The 13,471-nt window shown below is 54.9% G+C and overlaps 1 protein-coding gene across 1 annotated transcript in view; it reads left to right on the forward strand.

Moving 5' to 3' along the window:
• The window catches only part of SHANK3 (SH3 and multiple ankyrin repeat domains 3), a 172,801-nt gene that overhangs the window by 106,534 nt on the left and 52,796 nt on the right, over positions 1 to 13,471 (forward strand). Inside the window, exon 16 of the mRNA XM_032107021.1 lies at positions 4,358 to 4,433. Within this exon, the coding sequence (XP_031962912.1) occupies positions 4,358 to 4,433 (76 nt within the window). The remainder of the gene's footprint in view (positions 1 to 4,357; positions 4,434 to 13,471) is intronic.

Genomic DNA, 13,471 nt, shown 5'->3' on the forward strand with positions numbered 1-13,471 from the left:
GGAGAGCTCCTGGAATTCCATCCCCTCCCATCCCATCCCTCTGGCTCATTCCCGCTATTTTTAGCCGCTCCGTGTCCCTGCGGATCCCGGCGGATCCGGGATCCATCCATCAGCTCCGGAGACTCCGTGACGGCTCCATTAAAGGCGCTGCTATTTCTGGGAGCCGGGAAGGGAGCGGAGGCGCTCGGCCGAGGACAGCCCATAAATCCCGGCTTTTTCTCGGGAATGGGATCCGGGAGGGGTTCGGGAATCGGGGATAACGTGGGGAGGGAGGAGGAGGAGGGGCTGGGAGGGATCGGGAATTCCAAATGGGAATGGAGGGAGAATGAGGAGGGAAGAGGGAATTGGGGTTGGAATGGGAAGTGCTGGGAAGTGTCAGGGCTGGATGCGCTCGTGGAGCTGTCGGGATCGGCTGGGAATTCGGGATCAGGTGGGAATTCGGGATCAGGTGGGAATTTGGGATCAGGTGGGAATTCGGGATGGGCTGGGAATTCGGGATCGGATGGGAATTCAGGATCAGGTGGGAATTCGGGATCGGATGGGAATTCAGGATGGGCTGGGAATTCAGGATCAGGTGGGAATTCAGGATCAGCTGGGAATTTGGGATCAGGTGGGAATTCAGGATCAGCTGGGAATTCAGGATCAGGTGGGAATTTGGGATCAGCTGGGAATTCAGGATCAGCTGGGAATTCAGGATAGGCGGGGAATTCAGGATCAGCTGGGAATCCCTTCCTTCCCTCTTTTCCTTCCTTCCTTCCTCCCTCGCTGAGAGCTGGAGCTCTCCAGAGCTTCCAGCAGGAATTTTTCCATGGAAAAGGCGCTCAGGCCTCGGAAGGGGCTGCCCATGGAATTCCCATCCCTGGAGGAGTCCAAGGAATTCCAGGAATTCCACTCCAAGCTCTGAGCGATCAGTTTGGAATTGGTGACCTCGGAGAGCTTTTCCAACCTCAGCAATCCCGGGATCCTCTCCTGGAGCCCCCCAAAATCCGGGAAGAGGCTGTGGGAGAGCAGATCCCGGGATTCCTGGAGCATGCCCGGCTCCGCAGCCTCTGGCTCCTTCCCGGATCCCATCCCAGCCATCCCAAATTCCCGGTGGGATGAGGAGGAGACGCCACCACCACCGCGAGAGCCTGGGAAGGGAAAGGGAATTTGGGGAATTTTTCCCAAAGGAAAAACATTGGGAATGAGGAAGGACGGGCAGTGGTGGGAATGGAGAGGATCCTGACGCTGATCCATCGGGACAAAGAGCCCGGGAAGGGAAATTCGGGATCTGTGGCTGCCACCACATCCCAACAATCCCATCCCTGAGCCTCATCCCGAGCCCGGGAATCCCGAAGGGAACAATTCCCATCCCGGCAGCGCCTGGAGTGAATCCGGAGGGGACAAATCCGGGCTTGGGAGCACCGCTGGGATTCCGGGACCTTTTCCTTTTCCTTTTCCTTTTCCTTTTCCTCTTTCCCTCCCTTTTTCCCTTTTTTTTCCCTTTTTCCCTTTTTTTTCCCTTTTTCCCTTTTTTTTCCCTTTTTCCCTTTTTTTTCCCTTTTTCCCTTTTTTTTCCCTTTTTCCCTTTTCCCCTTTTCTCCTTTTCCTTTTCCCCTTTTCCTTTTTTCCCTTTTCCCCTCTTTTCCTCCTTCCCTCCTTTCCCTCTTTTCCATGGTTTTCCTCCTTCTCCCTCCTTTCCTTCCTTTTCCTCCTTCCCTCCCTTTTCCCCTTTTCCCCTTTTCCCCTTTTCCCCTTTTCCCCTTTTCCCCTTTTCCCCTCTTTTCCCCTCTTTTCCCCTCTTTTCCTCCTTTTTCCCTCCTTTTTCCCTCCTTTTTCCCTCCTTTCCCTCCTTTCCCTCCCTCCCTCTCCCACAATTCCCACCCTTCCCACACTCCCAGCACTCCAAACCTTTCCCGGCACATCCAACCACGCCCATCCCGCTTTTCAGCCCTTTCCCTGCCTCTCCCCCCCCCCCCCCCCCCCCGCTCATTCCCATCGGGAATCGTTCCTGGATCAGCTCCGCAGCTGCTCCCTGCTGCCGTCCCCTGGTGCCGAGCGGGAGCTTCCCGGGCTGCTCCTTTTCCTTGGAATTTCCCTCTGGAATCACAGCCGGGAAGCCTTCGGAGCAGGGTGGGAACAGGGAGGATTTTCCCGGCTGATCCAAGCAAAGAATTCCCAAATTTTTCTTCCATGTGCTGCCGTCTCCTGATCCCTGGGGGAGCTTCCCAAGTTTCTCCTTTTCCTTGGAATTTCCCTCTGGAATCAGAGCCGGAAACTCCTTGGACCGGTGAGAATTTTCCCGGCCTGATCCAGGTGGAGAATTCCCAAATTTCATTCCATGTGCTGCCATTACCTGGGAGCTTCCTTTTCCTTGGAATTTCCCTCTGGAATCCCAGCTGGGAACCCCTCGGAGCACTGAGATTTTTCCCACCCCAATCCAGGGAATTTCCTGCCCATTCCCTGCTTTTATTCCGTTCAGTCCGGAACTTTCTCCCAGTGGGAATAATTCCATGATTTTTCCGAGGCAGTTCCTCCCGGGAATTCAGGGATGGAGCTCTTGGAACAACAATTCCATGGGAATCTTCCAGCGATTCCAGCAGGCTCCAAGGAATCTCCTTCCCGCTTAGGAAACCCCTGGGAATGGCCTGGAAAAGCCCCTTGGATCCCTGGGAATGCTTCCCTCTCCCAGATCCCTGGGAATCGCTGGGCTCTTCCCTCCTGGAATGCTGCACATCCCAAATTTTGGGATCTCCCCGTTCTCCAGTGCTTTACGGGAAATATTCCAGGCGCTTTTCCCAGATATTTCTTTAGGGATTTATGGATTGTGCACCTGGAACCCACCCGGAAAAACGGGAATTTGGGGATTTGAGGGGGTGGGGGGAGGGAATCCCAGCACGGCAGGAGCACGGTTCCCTTAGGAATTCCGAGTATTCCATGGAAAGCTGGATGCTGGGAAACCACCAGCAGGTGGCGGCCAAAGAATCCCGGGATCAGCATCCCTGGGATCAGCCTTGGGATGGGATGGGATGGGATGGGATGGGATGGGATGGGATGGGATGGGATGGAGCAGCTGATCCAAGCCTGGATTCCTCCCGGAGCTGTTTCCATCCCTGGAATTCCGTGGGATGAGGAGAAGGCCCAGCAATTCCCAGGATCCCTGTGCCCGGAGCGAGTGGAAATCCCGGGAATGTTCTGTCTTTTCCCAGCCTGAATTGGGTGGGATGGGGATCAGAGGGATTGGGATAGGCCGGATCCGTGGGATGAGGGACAACGAAGGCTCGGGATCACCCCAATTCCCTGGAATGCTCCAGAGGGGCTGGAAAACTGGGAAAAGCCCTGGGGCTGGACACACCTGGAATTCCAGCGGCTCATCCCTGGATCCCACGGATCCTGCCCGTCCCATTCCATGCCCGGTTTGGCTTTTCCATCTTGGAATGTGCCTTGGGAAGCTCAAAACCGGGAAAACCATCGGGATGAGCTGGAGAAAGTCGGGATTGATTCCCAATCCAGCGTGGGGAAGGAGAATTCCTCCAAATTCCCCGGGAAATTCCTCCAAATTCCATGGAAAAGCCAGCGGAGCATCCCAGCTCCGGGATTGTGGAATGTGGGGCCTGGAATTGCTGGAATGAGGCCGGGGGTGGGATGGGAGCTCGGGTTTGGCTCCGGGAGGGGCTGGAGCAGCGGGAATTGTCCTTTTCCATGGATTTTATGGATAAGGGACGGCCGGAGCTGGGGGCTGTTATCCAAGGGGAGAAAAGTGTGGGAAAGGCAGGGAAAGAGGGATTTGGGAATTGTCCAGAGCCCCCTGGAGTGCTGGGGAAGGAGGACGAGGCTGGGAATGGACGGAATTCCAGGGATTTTAGGGAAAATTTCATCCCTCGGGACAAGGACAGGGAGGGGGGGTCGGATCCAGGGAAGGGAGCGGAGCTGGAAAACTCCCTTGGGATCGGTGCCAGGGATTTTTGGGGGATGGCGCCTCCCTCATTCCCACTTTTCCTCATAATTCCCACATTCCCGGAGATCCGGTGACCTCCAGGAGAGCGCGGAATTCCCGGGATCATTCCCAGCTCTTCCCATCCCTGCTGAGGTGGGAAAAGCGTGGAAGCAGACCTGGAATGTGGCTGCTCCCTCAGGATTGGAGTTTTCCATAGGGTTGAGTCTCCTGTGTAATTCCAGCCGGGAATTCCGGTGGAATTTGACCCCGGAGGAGTTCCAGGAACGCCTCCGACATTCCCAGGAATTCCTTGGCCGCACGGATTCTCCTTCTCCGCGGAGAAATTCCCGCCCGGAAATGAAATTCCCGGCGTTTGCGGAGCCGTCGGGAGAGGCGGGAAAAGCCGGGAATAATTCGGGATGTGGGATTTTTTCCCTCCAGAAACCAGGGAAGACCGGACCAAGCGGCTTTTCCGGCACTACACCGTCGGATCCTACGACAACTTCACCTCCCACAGGTAAGGAGCCGCTCCCGGGAATCCCGGGAATTCTCATTCCCATGGAAAAGCTGCCCTTGTCCTCCCGGAGATCTCGAATTCCACGGGAAGGGAATTTTGTCCGGGAGTTTTGGGTGGTGGGAGGCGGAATTCCCGGTGCTGGATGAGGCTGAGGGCAGCGGAGGATCCAAGGTTCTGGAGAATTCTGGGAATGTGCTCCCGTTCCTGGGCCGTGTCCCAGTGATGGATCCAACATTCCAGAGGACTTTGGGAATGTTTCCCATTCCCGGCTCATTTCCCAGGGGAGGATCCAAGGTTTTGGAGGAGTTCGGGAATGCGGCCGCATTCCTGGTTTGTGTCCCTATGGAGGATCCGATGTTCTGGAAAATTCTGGGAATGTTTCCCATTCCCAGCTCATCTCGGCGGAGGATCCAAGGTTCTGGAGAATTCTGGGAATGTGATCGCATTCCCAGCTTTTTTTCCCAATGGAGGATCCAAAGTTTGGGAATGTGGCCGCATTCCCGGCTCCTGTCCCAGTGATGGATCCAACATTCCAGAGGACTTTGGGAATGTTTCCCATTCCCGGCTCGTTTCCCAGGGGAGGATCCAAGGTTTTGGAGGAGTTCGGGAATGCGGCCGCATTCCTGGTTTGTGTCCCTATGGAGGATCCGACGTTCTGGAAAATTCTGGGAATGTTTCCCATTCCCGGCTCATCTCGGTGGAGGATCCAAGGTTCTGGAGAAATTTGGGAATGTGATCGCATTCCTGGCTCATTTCCCAGGGGAGGATCCAAGGTTCTGGAGAATTCTGGGAATGTGATCGCATTCCCAGCTTTTTTTCCCAATGGAGGATCCAAAGTTTGGGAATGTGGCCGCATTCCCGGCTCCTGTCCCAGTGATGGATCCAACATTCCAGAGAACTTTGGGAACGTGCTCCCATTCCTGGTTCGTGTTCCGATGGAGAATCCAAAGTTCTGGAAAATTCTGGGAATGTGCTCCCGTTCCTGCCTCGTTTCCCAGGGAAGAATCCAACACTCGGGAAAACTTTGGGAATATTTCCCACTCCCGGCTCCTGTCCCAGGGGAGGATCCGAGGTTCTCGAAAAGTTTGGGAATGTGGCCGCATTCCTGGATCCGGGAATGTGCTGGAGCTCCGCGATTCCCGGAGGGAGGAGCAGCGGCTTTCCCTGCAATGGGATCCCTTTTCCGGGGAACTCTCAGAATTCCCAACCCCATCGGAGCTGGAGGAGGTTTTGCCTTGGGCCGAGGAATTCTGCGGATCCGTGGAATTCCGGGAATTTTGCAGCTCATCCACAACGTTTTCCTTGGTTTTGGAGCTCCTTATCCCAAATTTTGCCGCCCGGAGCGTTCCCCATTCCGAGGAATTTGTGGAATTTGGGTTGATCCTCGAAATTCCCAGGATTTGCTGCTCCGGGGCTGTTCCTGTGGGAAAACACCAGGAAAAATCGGGAAAGAGGAAAAAACAAGGGAAAAATGATCCATGGCCAAAGGGAAGCTCCGGGAAATCCCTGCTGGGATCACTGGAAAAGCAGGAAAAGGTGGGAATTCCCGGGTGAGGAGGAATTCCATCGGATCAGCGGAAGAAGAGGCGGGATTGAATCCCATGGAATTCCTGGAGAAGGGATTTCCTTCGGGAATCACATCCTGTGAGAATGCCGGGAGGAGCAGTTGGAATTCCTGGGAATTTTCACCGGGAAAACATTCCCTGGAGGCTCCGAAACTCCCAGAGAGGAGGGGGGCGGGAAGGGGAATTTCAGGAGCCGGATCCGGCCTGGAAAAGACTTGGGAAGAGCCGGAGCGGGATTGGATCCACGGGAAGGGCCTGGGCGGATCCCGCTCCGGGAAATCCTTCGGGAATTGTTTGGGTTCCGGGCGGGACAAAACCGAGCTTGGGAATTGCCGGGAAGGGGAAAATCCCAACTTCGGGATTGGGAATTCTGCGGGATCGTGGAAGGGCTTGGGCTGGGCTTAAAACTCCGTCTTCAGGCCCAGATTAAAGCTCATTCATCAGACCCAGCTCAACCCTCGCTCCTTAGGCCCGGCTTTGGGCTGGACCTTTAGGCCCGGCTTTGGGCTGGACCTTTAGGCCCGGCTTTGGGCTCATTTCTGAGGCCCAGATTGAAACTCCTTCTTTAGGCCCAGATTGAGATTCACACTTCAGGCTCGGCTTAGACTCCTTTTTAAGGACCAGATTAAAACTCCTTCTTTAGGCCCAGCTTTAGGCCTGGGTTTAGGCTCAGGTTTCGTCTCGTTTTTGGAACTCGTCCTGAGGCTCGTTCTTTAGGCCCAGATGAAATCTCGTGGTTTAGACCCAGCTTTAGAGTCATTCTCTAGGCGCAGATTGAGATTCAAACTTTAGGCCTGGATTAAGACTCATTCCTTAGGCCCAGCTTTAGACTGGACCTTTGGGCCCAGATTGAAATTCATTCCTTAAATCCAGGTTAAAATTCATCCCTTAAATCCAGGTTAAAACTCATTCTTCAGACTCAGATTTAAACTCATTCCTTAGGCCCAGCTTAAGCGTCGAGGTTGGTCCCAGCTCCCTCCGAGGGCGTCCGAGGCTCCAATTTTGGCGTCTCCTTCAGAAATAATCGGGAAAATCCGGGATTTTTCCCAGGTTTTTTCCGCACAAACCCTCGGGACCGAGGGATTCCTCGGAAGCGGAGCCAGGAACTCTCCAAGGCTGGAAAAAACATTCCCAGGCGGGAATTCTTCCGTCGTTCCCGGCTCTGTTTCCGATGCCGGGTGTGGGGGAGCAGCGACCGGGATCAGCTTGGAGCAGCAGCTGGAAAATCCCGGAGCAATTCCCACTCCTGGCTTTGAGATTCCAGGGAAAACCTTGGAAGCTGAGGCAGGGTGGGATGGATGCTCCGGGATCCGGGGCGGGAATGGGGTTGGGAATTCCCTCTTTTTCGGGCTTCCTGAAAAAAGAGCTTGGAATGTGGGGATGGGGATCTTTGGGAATGGGAGCAGAGCTGGGCATGGAATGAAGGGAATTTTGGGGGGTGGAATTTCCTCTGGAGCAGGAAAGCCTCTGGAAATCCCCAGGAATGTTGGGATAAATCCGGATTGGAGACGGAAAAACTCCCCCGAGCTGCGTTTCCCACCATTCCCAGGTTTCCTTTGGAATCAGGAATCCCCCAAAGGGGGAGCAGAGGCTGCTCCGGAGCTGGGAGGTGCTGGATGCTCCCAAAATTCCCATCATTCCCAAAATCCAGGAATGGGAAAAAAAAACAGGGCAGAGCTCGGAAAAATTCACCCGGAGGGGAAGAAGAATCCGAGCTCGGCTTTATCCGAAGGGAAATCCCGGCGGGAATTGCCTTTGGGATTAAAGGAGGGGATTAAAGAGGCTCCGAATTAATTCGGGAATTAAAGCCGGGAGCAGCTGGGAAGGGGAAAAATCGGGAGCGGGAGCCAATCCCGGATTTGTTTCATTCCCGCTGATCCGGAATCGGGGATTAGGGAGAGGGATTTCGCCGGAGCCGGCTGGATGGGCCTCGGAAAACAGGGAAAACGTGGAAAACATGGAAAACATGGAAAACATGGAAAACATGGAAAACGGGCAGGGGACAACCCGGGATTTCTCAGCCCTGGGATGCCGGGGATGGAAAAATGTGCAGAGATGGAAAAGGAGGGAATTGTGGAGGCTGGAATTAGGGAATTATTACGGAATTCTGGAGGTTTTCCCGGAGCTGGGAAATCTGGGAATTCCTTCCCGTGTATCCAAGGCTGGAATTGCCCCAACCAAAGGGGCTGAGTTTCCACTGGGAAAAGTTTTCCCTGGATTTCACTGCAATTCCTGGGATTTCTTTGCCGTCGTTGCTTCTCCTCCCATCCCGCTGGAAATCTGGGAATCCTTTTCCTGCTGCAGCCCCAAAATCCTGGAATTCAGGCTGGACAAACCCAAGCTCCCCCTCCGTGATTCCACGGAATCATTCCAGGAGCCGCATCCATGGGTTTTCCCAACTTTTCCAGGGATGGGGACTCCACCGCTGCCCTTCTGCTGCTTTCCAAGCTTTTCCATGGAAGAAATATTCCTGAAAATCCAACTCGAGGCCGTTGCCTTGGAAAAGAGCTCTTCCCACAGTGTTTTCCATTCTTTTTTCCTGGATGCTCTTCTCTGGGAATCCGTGGGAATTCGGGAATGTTGCTGAAGCCTCTGAGTGAGGGAATTCTCTGGGAATGAGCAGCAGGCAGGGATTCGGGAATGCTGTCGGATTTTTCCCATCATTCCATGTCCCAGCCTCAGGAATGGCCCAAAATCCCCCTGGAAAATCCTTGGAAAAGGTGCTGGGGGAGGAATTTTTGGGAATCTGCTGCAGCTGGAGGCACTGATCCCACGGAAAGGCTCCCGGCTCTTGGGATTATGGGATGGGATTTATGGAATCGTGGAAAAAGCTGGAAAAGCTCCGGCTTGGAGCAACATCATTCCATGGAAATGGGAATGAGGAGGGAGGGATGGAAAACTCTGGAAAGGCTTCTCTGGAATCCCACTGGGCACATTCCCAAGCCCCATTCCGGCTTTTTGTGGAATCATGGAATGCTTTGGGTTGGAAGGGACCTTAAAGCTCATCCCATCCCAGTTTTCCTTTGGGAAGGGCTCGAATGCCTGGAATTTTCAGCCTCGGGAAGCTCTGATGGAGTTTTATGGAAGCAGGAAAAGGAGCCGATGGAAAAAGAGGGAGTGAGGGATGAGGGGGCACCTCAGGAATGAGCAGCGGGATTCAAATGAATCCAAGGATTTTTGTCACTCTGCAGGTGAGGGAATTGTGGGGATTTATTAGGACCTGGAATGGGCCTGGAATGGGATCAGGAATGGGACCTGGAATGAGATCTGGAATGGGATCTGGAATGGGATCTGGAATGGGATCTGGAAGAGGTTGGGAATGGGACTGGGAATGGGACCGGGAATGGGCCTGGAATAGGCCTGGAATGGGATCTGGAATTGGACCTGGAATGGGACCTGGAACAGGACCTGGAATGGGACCGGGAACAGGACCGGGAATGGGACCTGGAACAGGACCGGGAATTGGACCGGGAATGGGACCTGGAATTGGATCTGGAATGGGACCTGGAGTGGGACCTGGAATAGGACCTGGAATGGGACCGGGAATTGGACTGGGAATGGGACCTGGAGTGGGACCTGGAATAGGACCTGGAATAGGACCTGGAATGGGACCTGGAATAGGACCTGGAACAGGACCGGGAATAGGACCTGGAATGGGACCTGGAATAGGACCTGGAATGGGACCGGGAATTGGACTGGGAATGGGACCTGGAGTGGGACCTGGAATAGGACCTGGAATGGGACCTGGAATAGGACCTGGAATAGGACCTGGAATGGGACCTGGAACAGGACCTGGAATGGGACCGGGAATGGGACCTGGAATTGGATCTGGAATGGGACCTGGAGTGGGACCTGGAATGGGACCTGGAATAATCCCTGTTCCAGCAGAAGCCCGGGAGTTAAAGGTGGGCTTTGGATCAGGGAGAACTATGGAAAACCCCTGGAAAAGGATTGGAAAAGAATGTCCTGGAGAGGCCACCAGGAGCATCCCAGGAGGGTCACCCCTTGGAGAGGCAGGATGAGCAGAGAACATGGAATGGGACTGGGAATGGACCTGGAATGGGAGCTGGGATGGGACCTGGAATGGGAGCTGGAAGGGGCCTGGAATGGGAGCTGGAGTGGGATCTGGAATAGGACCTGGAATTGGACCGGGAATAGGACCTGGAGTGGGACCTGGAGTGGGACCTGGAATAGGACCTGGAATAGGACCTGGAACAGGACCGGGAATTGGACCGGAAATGGGACCTGGAATTGGATCTGGAATGGGACGTGGAGTGGGACCTGGAATGGGACCTGGAATGGGACCTGGAACAGGACCTGGAATAGGACCTGGAACAGGACCAGGAATTGGACCGGAAATGGGACCTGGAATTGGATCTGGAATGGGACCTGAAGTGGGACCTGGAATGGGACCTGGAATAATCCCTGTTCCAGCAGAAGCCCGGGAGTTAAAGGTGGGCTTTGGATCAGGGAAAACTATGGAAAACCCCTGGAAAAGGATTGGAAAAGAATGTCCTGGAGAGGCCACCAGGAGCATCCGCACCCTTCAGTGCCCGAGGCTGAGCGGAGAACCTGGAATAGGAGCTGGAATCCCAGGAATTCTGTGTCCCTGTGGAACGCCGGGAGTTAAAGGTGGGCGTGGGTCTCAGCGCCGCCCCCGGCCATTCCGGCTCCTTTTGGAATCAATGGAATGTGCGGGAATCAATGGAGCCGTGATTCATCCCGGCTCCCACGCTTTCCAAGGATGGCGGCCCTGGCTCCGGTGACGGCTCCGGGCTCGGATCCCACACACCTGGATCCCGCCCACATTCCCGGTGACGCCGATGCCGCTTAGGTAACGCTCCCCCCACATTCCCAAAGGATGGGGAAAAAACAGGAAAAGCCACCCGAGACACACCTGGAAGAATTCCAGGCCGGCTGGAGAAAGCTTGGAGCAAGTTGGGGTAGCGGGAATTGTCCCTGACCATGGAATGATCTCGAATCCCTTTTCCAACCCAAATTCTGGGATTCTCAAAGAAAAGGGGGAATGGGGCTATAAAATAATTTTCCGTGGATCCACTCGGTTATTCCCGTGGGAAAACCATTGGAAGGGGTCACGACTTCCCAGGAAAGCGCTGGAATGTTGGGATATTGGCTGGAGAGGGATTGCACTCCCTGGGAATTTTTGGATAAGGGTTTCTCAAAGGAGAACTTGAGTTCGGCTGAAGCTGCTGGAGAAATCCTAAAAAATCCATGGAATTCTTGAGGTGGGAAAAGCCCTCCGAGCTCACCGAGCCCAGGCTGGGCCTGATCCCCAGCCCAGAGCTCTGAGTGGAATTCCAGGAATTCCTTGGACACCTGCAGGGCTGGGAATCCACCGCTGAGACGAACATTCCATTGGAGAATCCTGGGATGGCTTGGGTGGGAATGGAGCTGAAATCCCATCCAGTTCCAACCCTTGGGCGTCTCCCACGATCCCAGGCTGCTCCGGCCTTTCCTTGGCCACTGCCAGGGATCCAGGGGCAGCCCCAGCTGCTCTGGGCACCCTGGGCCAGGGCCTGCCCACCCTCCCAGCCAGCAATTCCCAATTCCCAATCTCCCATCCAGCCCTGCCCTCTGGCACTGGGAAGCCATTCCCTGGCTCCTGGCCCTCCAGGCCTTGGCCCCAGTCCCTCTGCAGCTCTCCTGGAGCCCCTTTAGGCCCTGCAAGGGGCTCTCAGCTCTCCCTGGAGCCTTCCCTTCTCCAGGGGAACATTCCCAGCTCTCCCAGCCTGGCTCCAGAGCGAAGCTGATCCAATCCTTTCTCAGCCTCTGCATTTGCTCCAGGATTTCCACGCCCTCCTGGTGTCGGGAGCACCGGAGCCTCCCCTGCCTCTGGAATCCTGGAATGGTTTGGGTGGGAAGGGACCTTCAATCCCATCCCATTCCAGCCCTTGGACACCTCCCGCTGTTCCAGGCTGCTCCAAGCCCCGGCCAACCCAGCCTCGGGAATTTTTCTCCCAGGGTTGGAGCCCCGGGGATGGAGAAGGAAGAGGAGAAGAACATCCCTGCTCCCGGAAAATCCTGGGAATCCTCATCCGCCTCTCCCAAAGCTCAGCCATTCCCAAAACCACCTTGGGATCAAACCATCCCAGGCAGATCCAGGGAAAGCTCCAGCTCTGGAAATCATGGAAAATCCATCTCCAAATGCCCTCCCAGGGAGGAAATCCAATGGGAGGAGTCTCCCATCCATTGGAAAAACCAAATCCAAAGGTCCGGAATTAAATCCGGGAAATTCCTGCTGGGAATGAGGGAAATTCCCTGAGCAGGAGGTTCAGCCTTTCCCACCAAAGCTCTGGGGGGAAAAATCTCCCTCTGAACATTCCCAGTGGAGCTCCAATCCGATTTCCTTGGATTTGGGAATCCCAGTGGGAATTTACAACACAGACAGCGGGATGGTGCTTCTGGAATGAGCTGGCCCAGGAATGGCTGTCGGGAATCTGCTTCCAGAGGGACCCTCAGCACCTGGAAACGGGAATTTTCTTGGAGAGGGGAGACTTTGGTCCATCCTGAGGAGCATCTCGGTCTCCAGCTGGGATTTTGGGATCCATGGAATGTGTGAGGTGACTCCGAAGGGTGGCTCCAGCACAGCTCTTAAGCCATTCCCATCATTTTAATGGAGGCTGTGGCATGAAAATCCCAGGATTTTTAGATTCCCTGTTTTTCATGGCTCCTGCAGAAGCCCATCCATAATTAGAGCGCTGGAATAGCAGGGAAGTGCTGGGAATTCGGGATTTGGGTGGGTTTCGTTTCCATGGAAAATGTTTCACATTCCGTGCTCCGCAATCCTGCTGCGCCTCAGGTTTTGGGATCGCGTTCCTGGGGTGGAAAATGAAGGAATATTCCCGTATTCCCGGTGGGAATGGGGTAACGGGCAGAAATTCCTGCCCAGGTGGCATTGGGATCCTGGAATTGCAGAGGATGGATGCAGAGAGGGAATTATCCCGGTGCCGGTTGGTCATGGAAAGCTGGGAATGTGATCCCAGCTCTGCGTGATCCGTGTCTTCCATCCAGGATCACCTGGGACACCCACCAGGAGCCCGGTGTTCCGGGGGATCCGAGGTGTTCCCGGCAGGGATCCATTCCCTTCTGGATCCTTCCCGGTGTTCCCAGCAGGGATCCATTCCCTTCTGGATCCTTCCCGGTGTTCCCAGCAAGGATCCATTCCCTTCTGGATCCTTCCCGGTGTTCCTGGCAGGGATCCATTCCCTCCTGGTGATCCAGGTTGCTCCAGGTGTTCCTGGCAGGGATCCATTCCTTCCCAGCGATCCGAGGTGTTCCCGGTGTTCCTGGCACAGATCCATTCTTTCCCAGTGATCCCAGGGTGTCCAAGCTCATCCCAGCAGGGATCCATTCCTTCCCAGTGTTCCCAGTGATCCGAGGTGTTCCCAGCAGGGATCCATTCCCTCCCAGTATTCCAGGGGATCCGAGGTGTTCCCGGTTATCCGAGGATTT

This window comes from Corvus moneduloides, chromosome 4 (assembly GCF_009650955.1).
Source record: "Corvus moneduloides isolate bCorMon1 chromosome 4, bCorMon1.pri, whole genome shotgun sequence".
Classification (NCBI taxonomy): domain Eukaryota; kingdom Metazoa; phylum Chordata; class Aves; order Passeriformes; family Corvidae; genus Corvus; species Corvus moneduloides.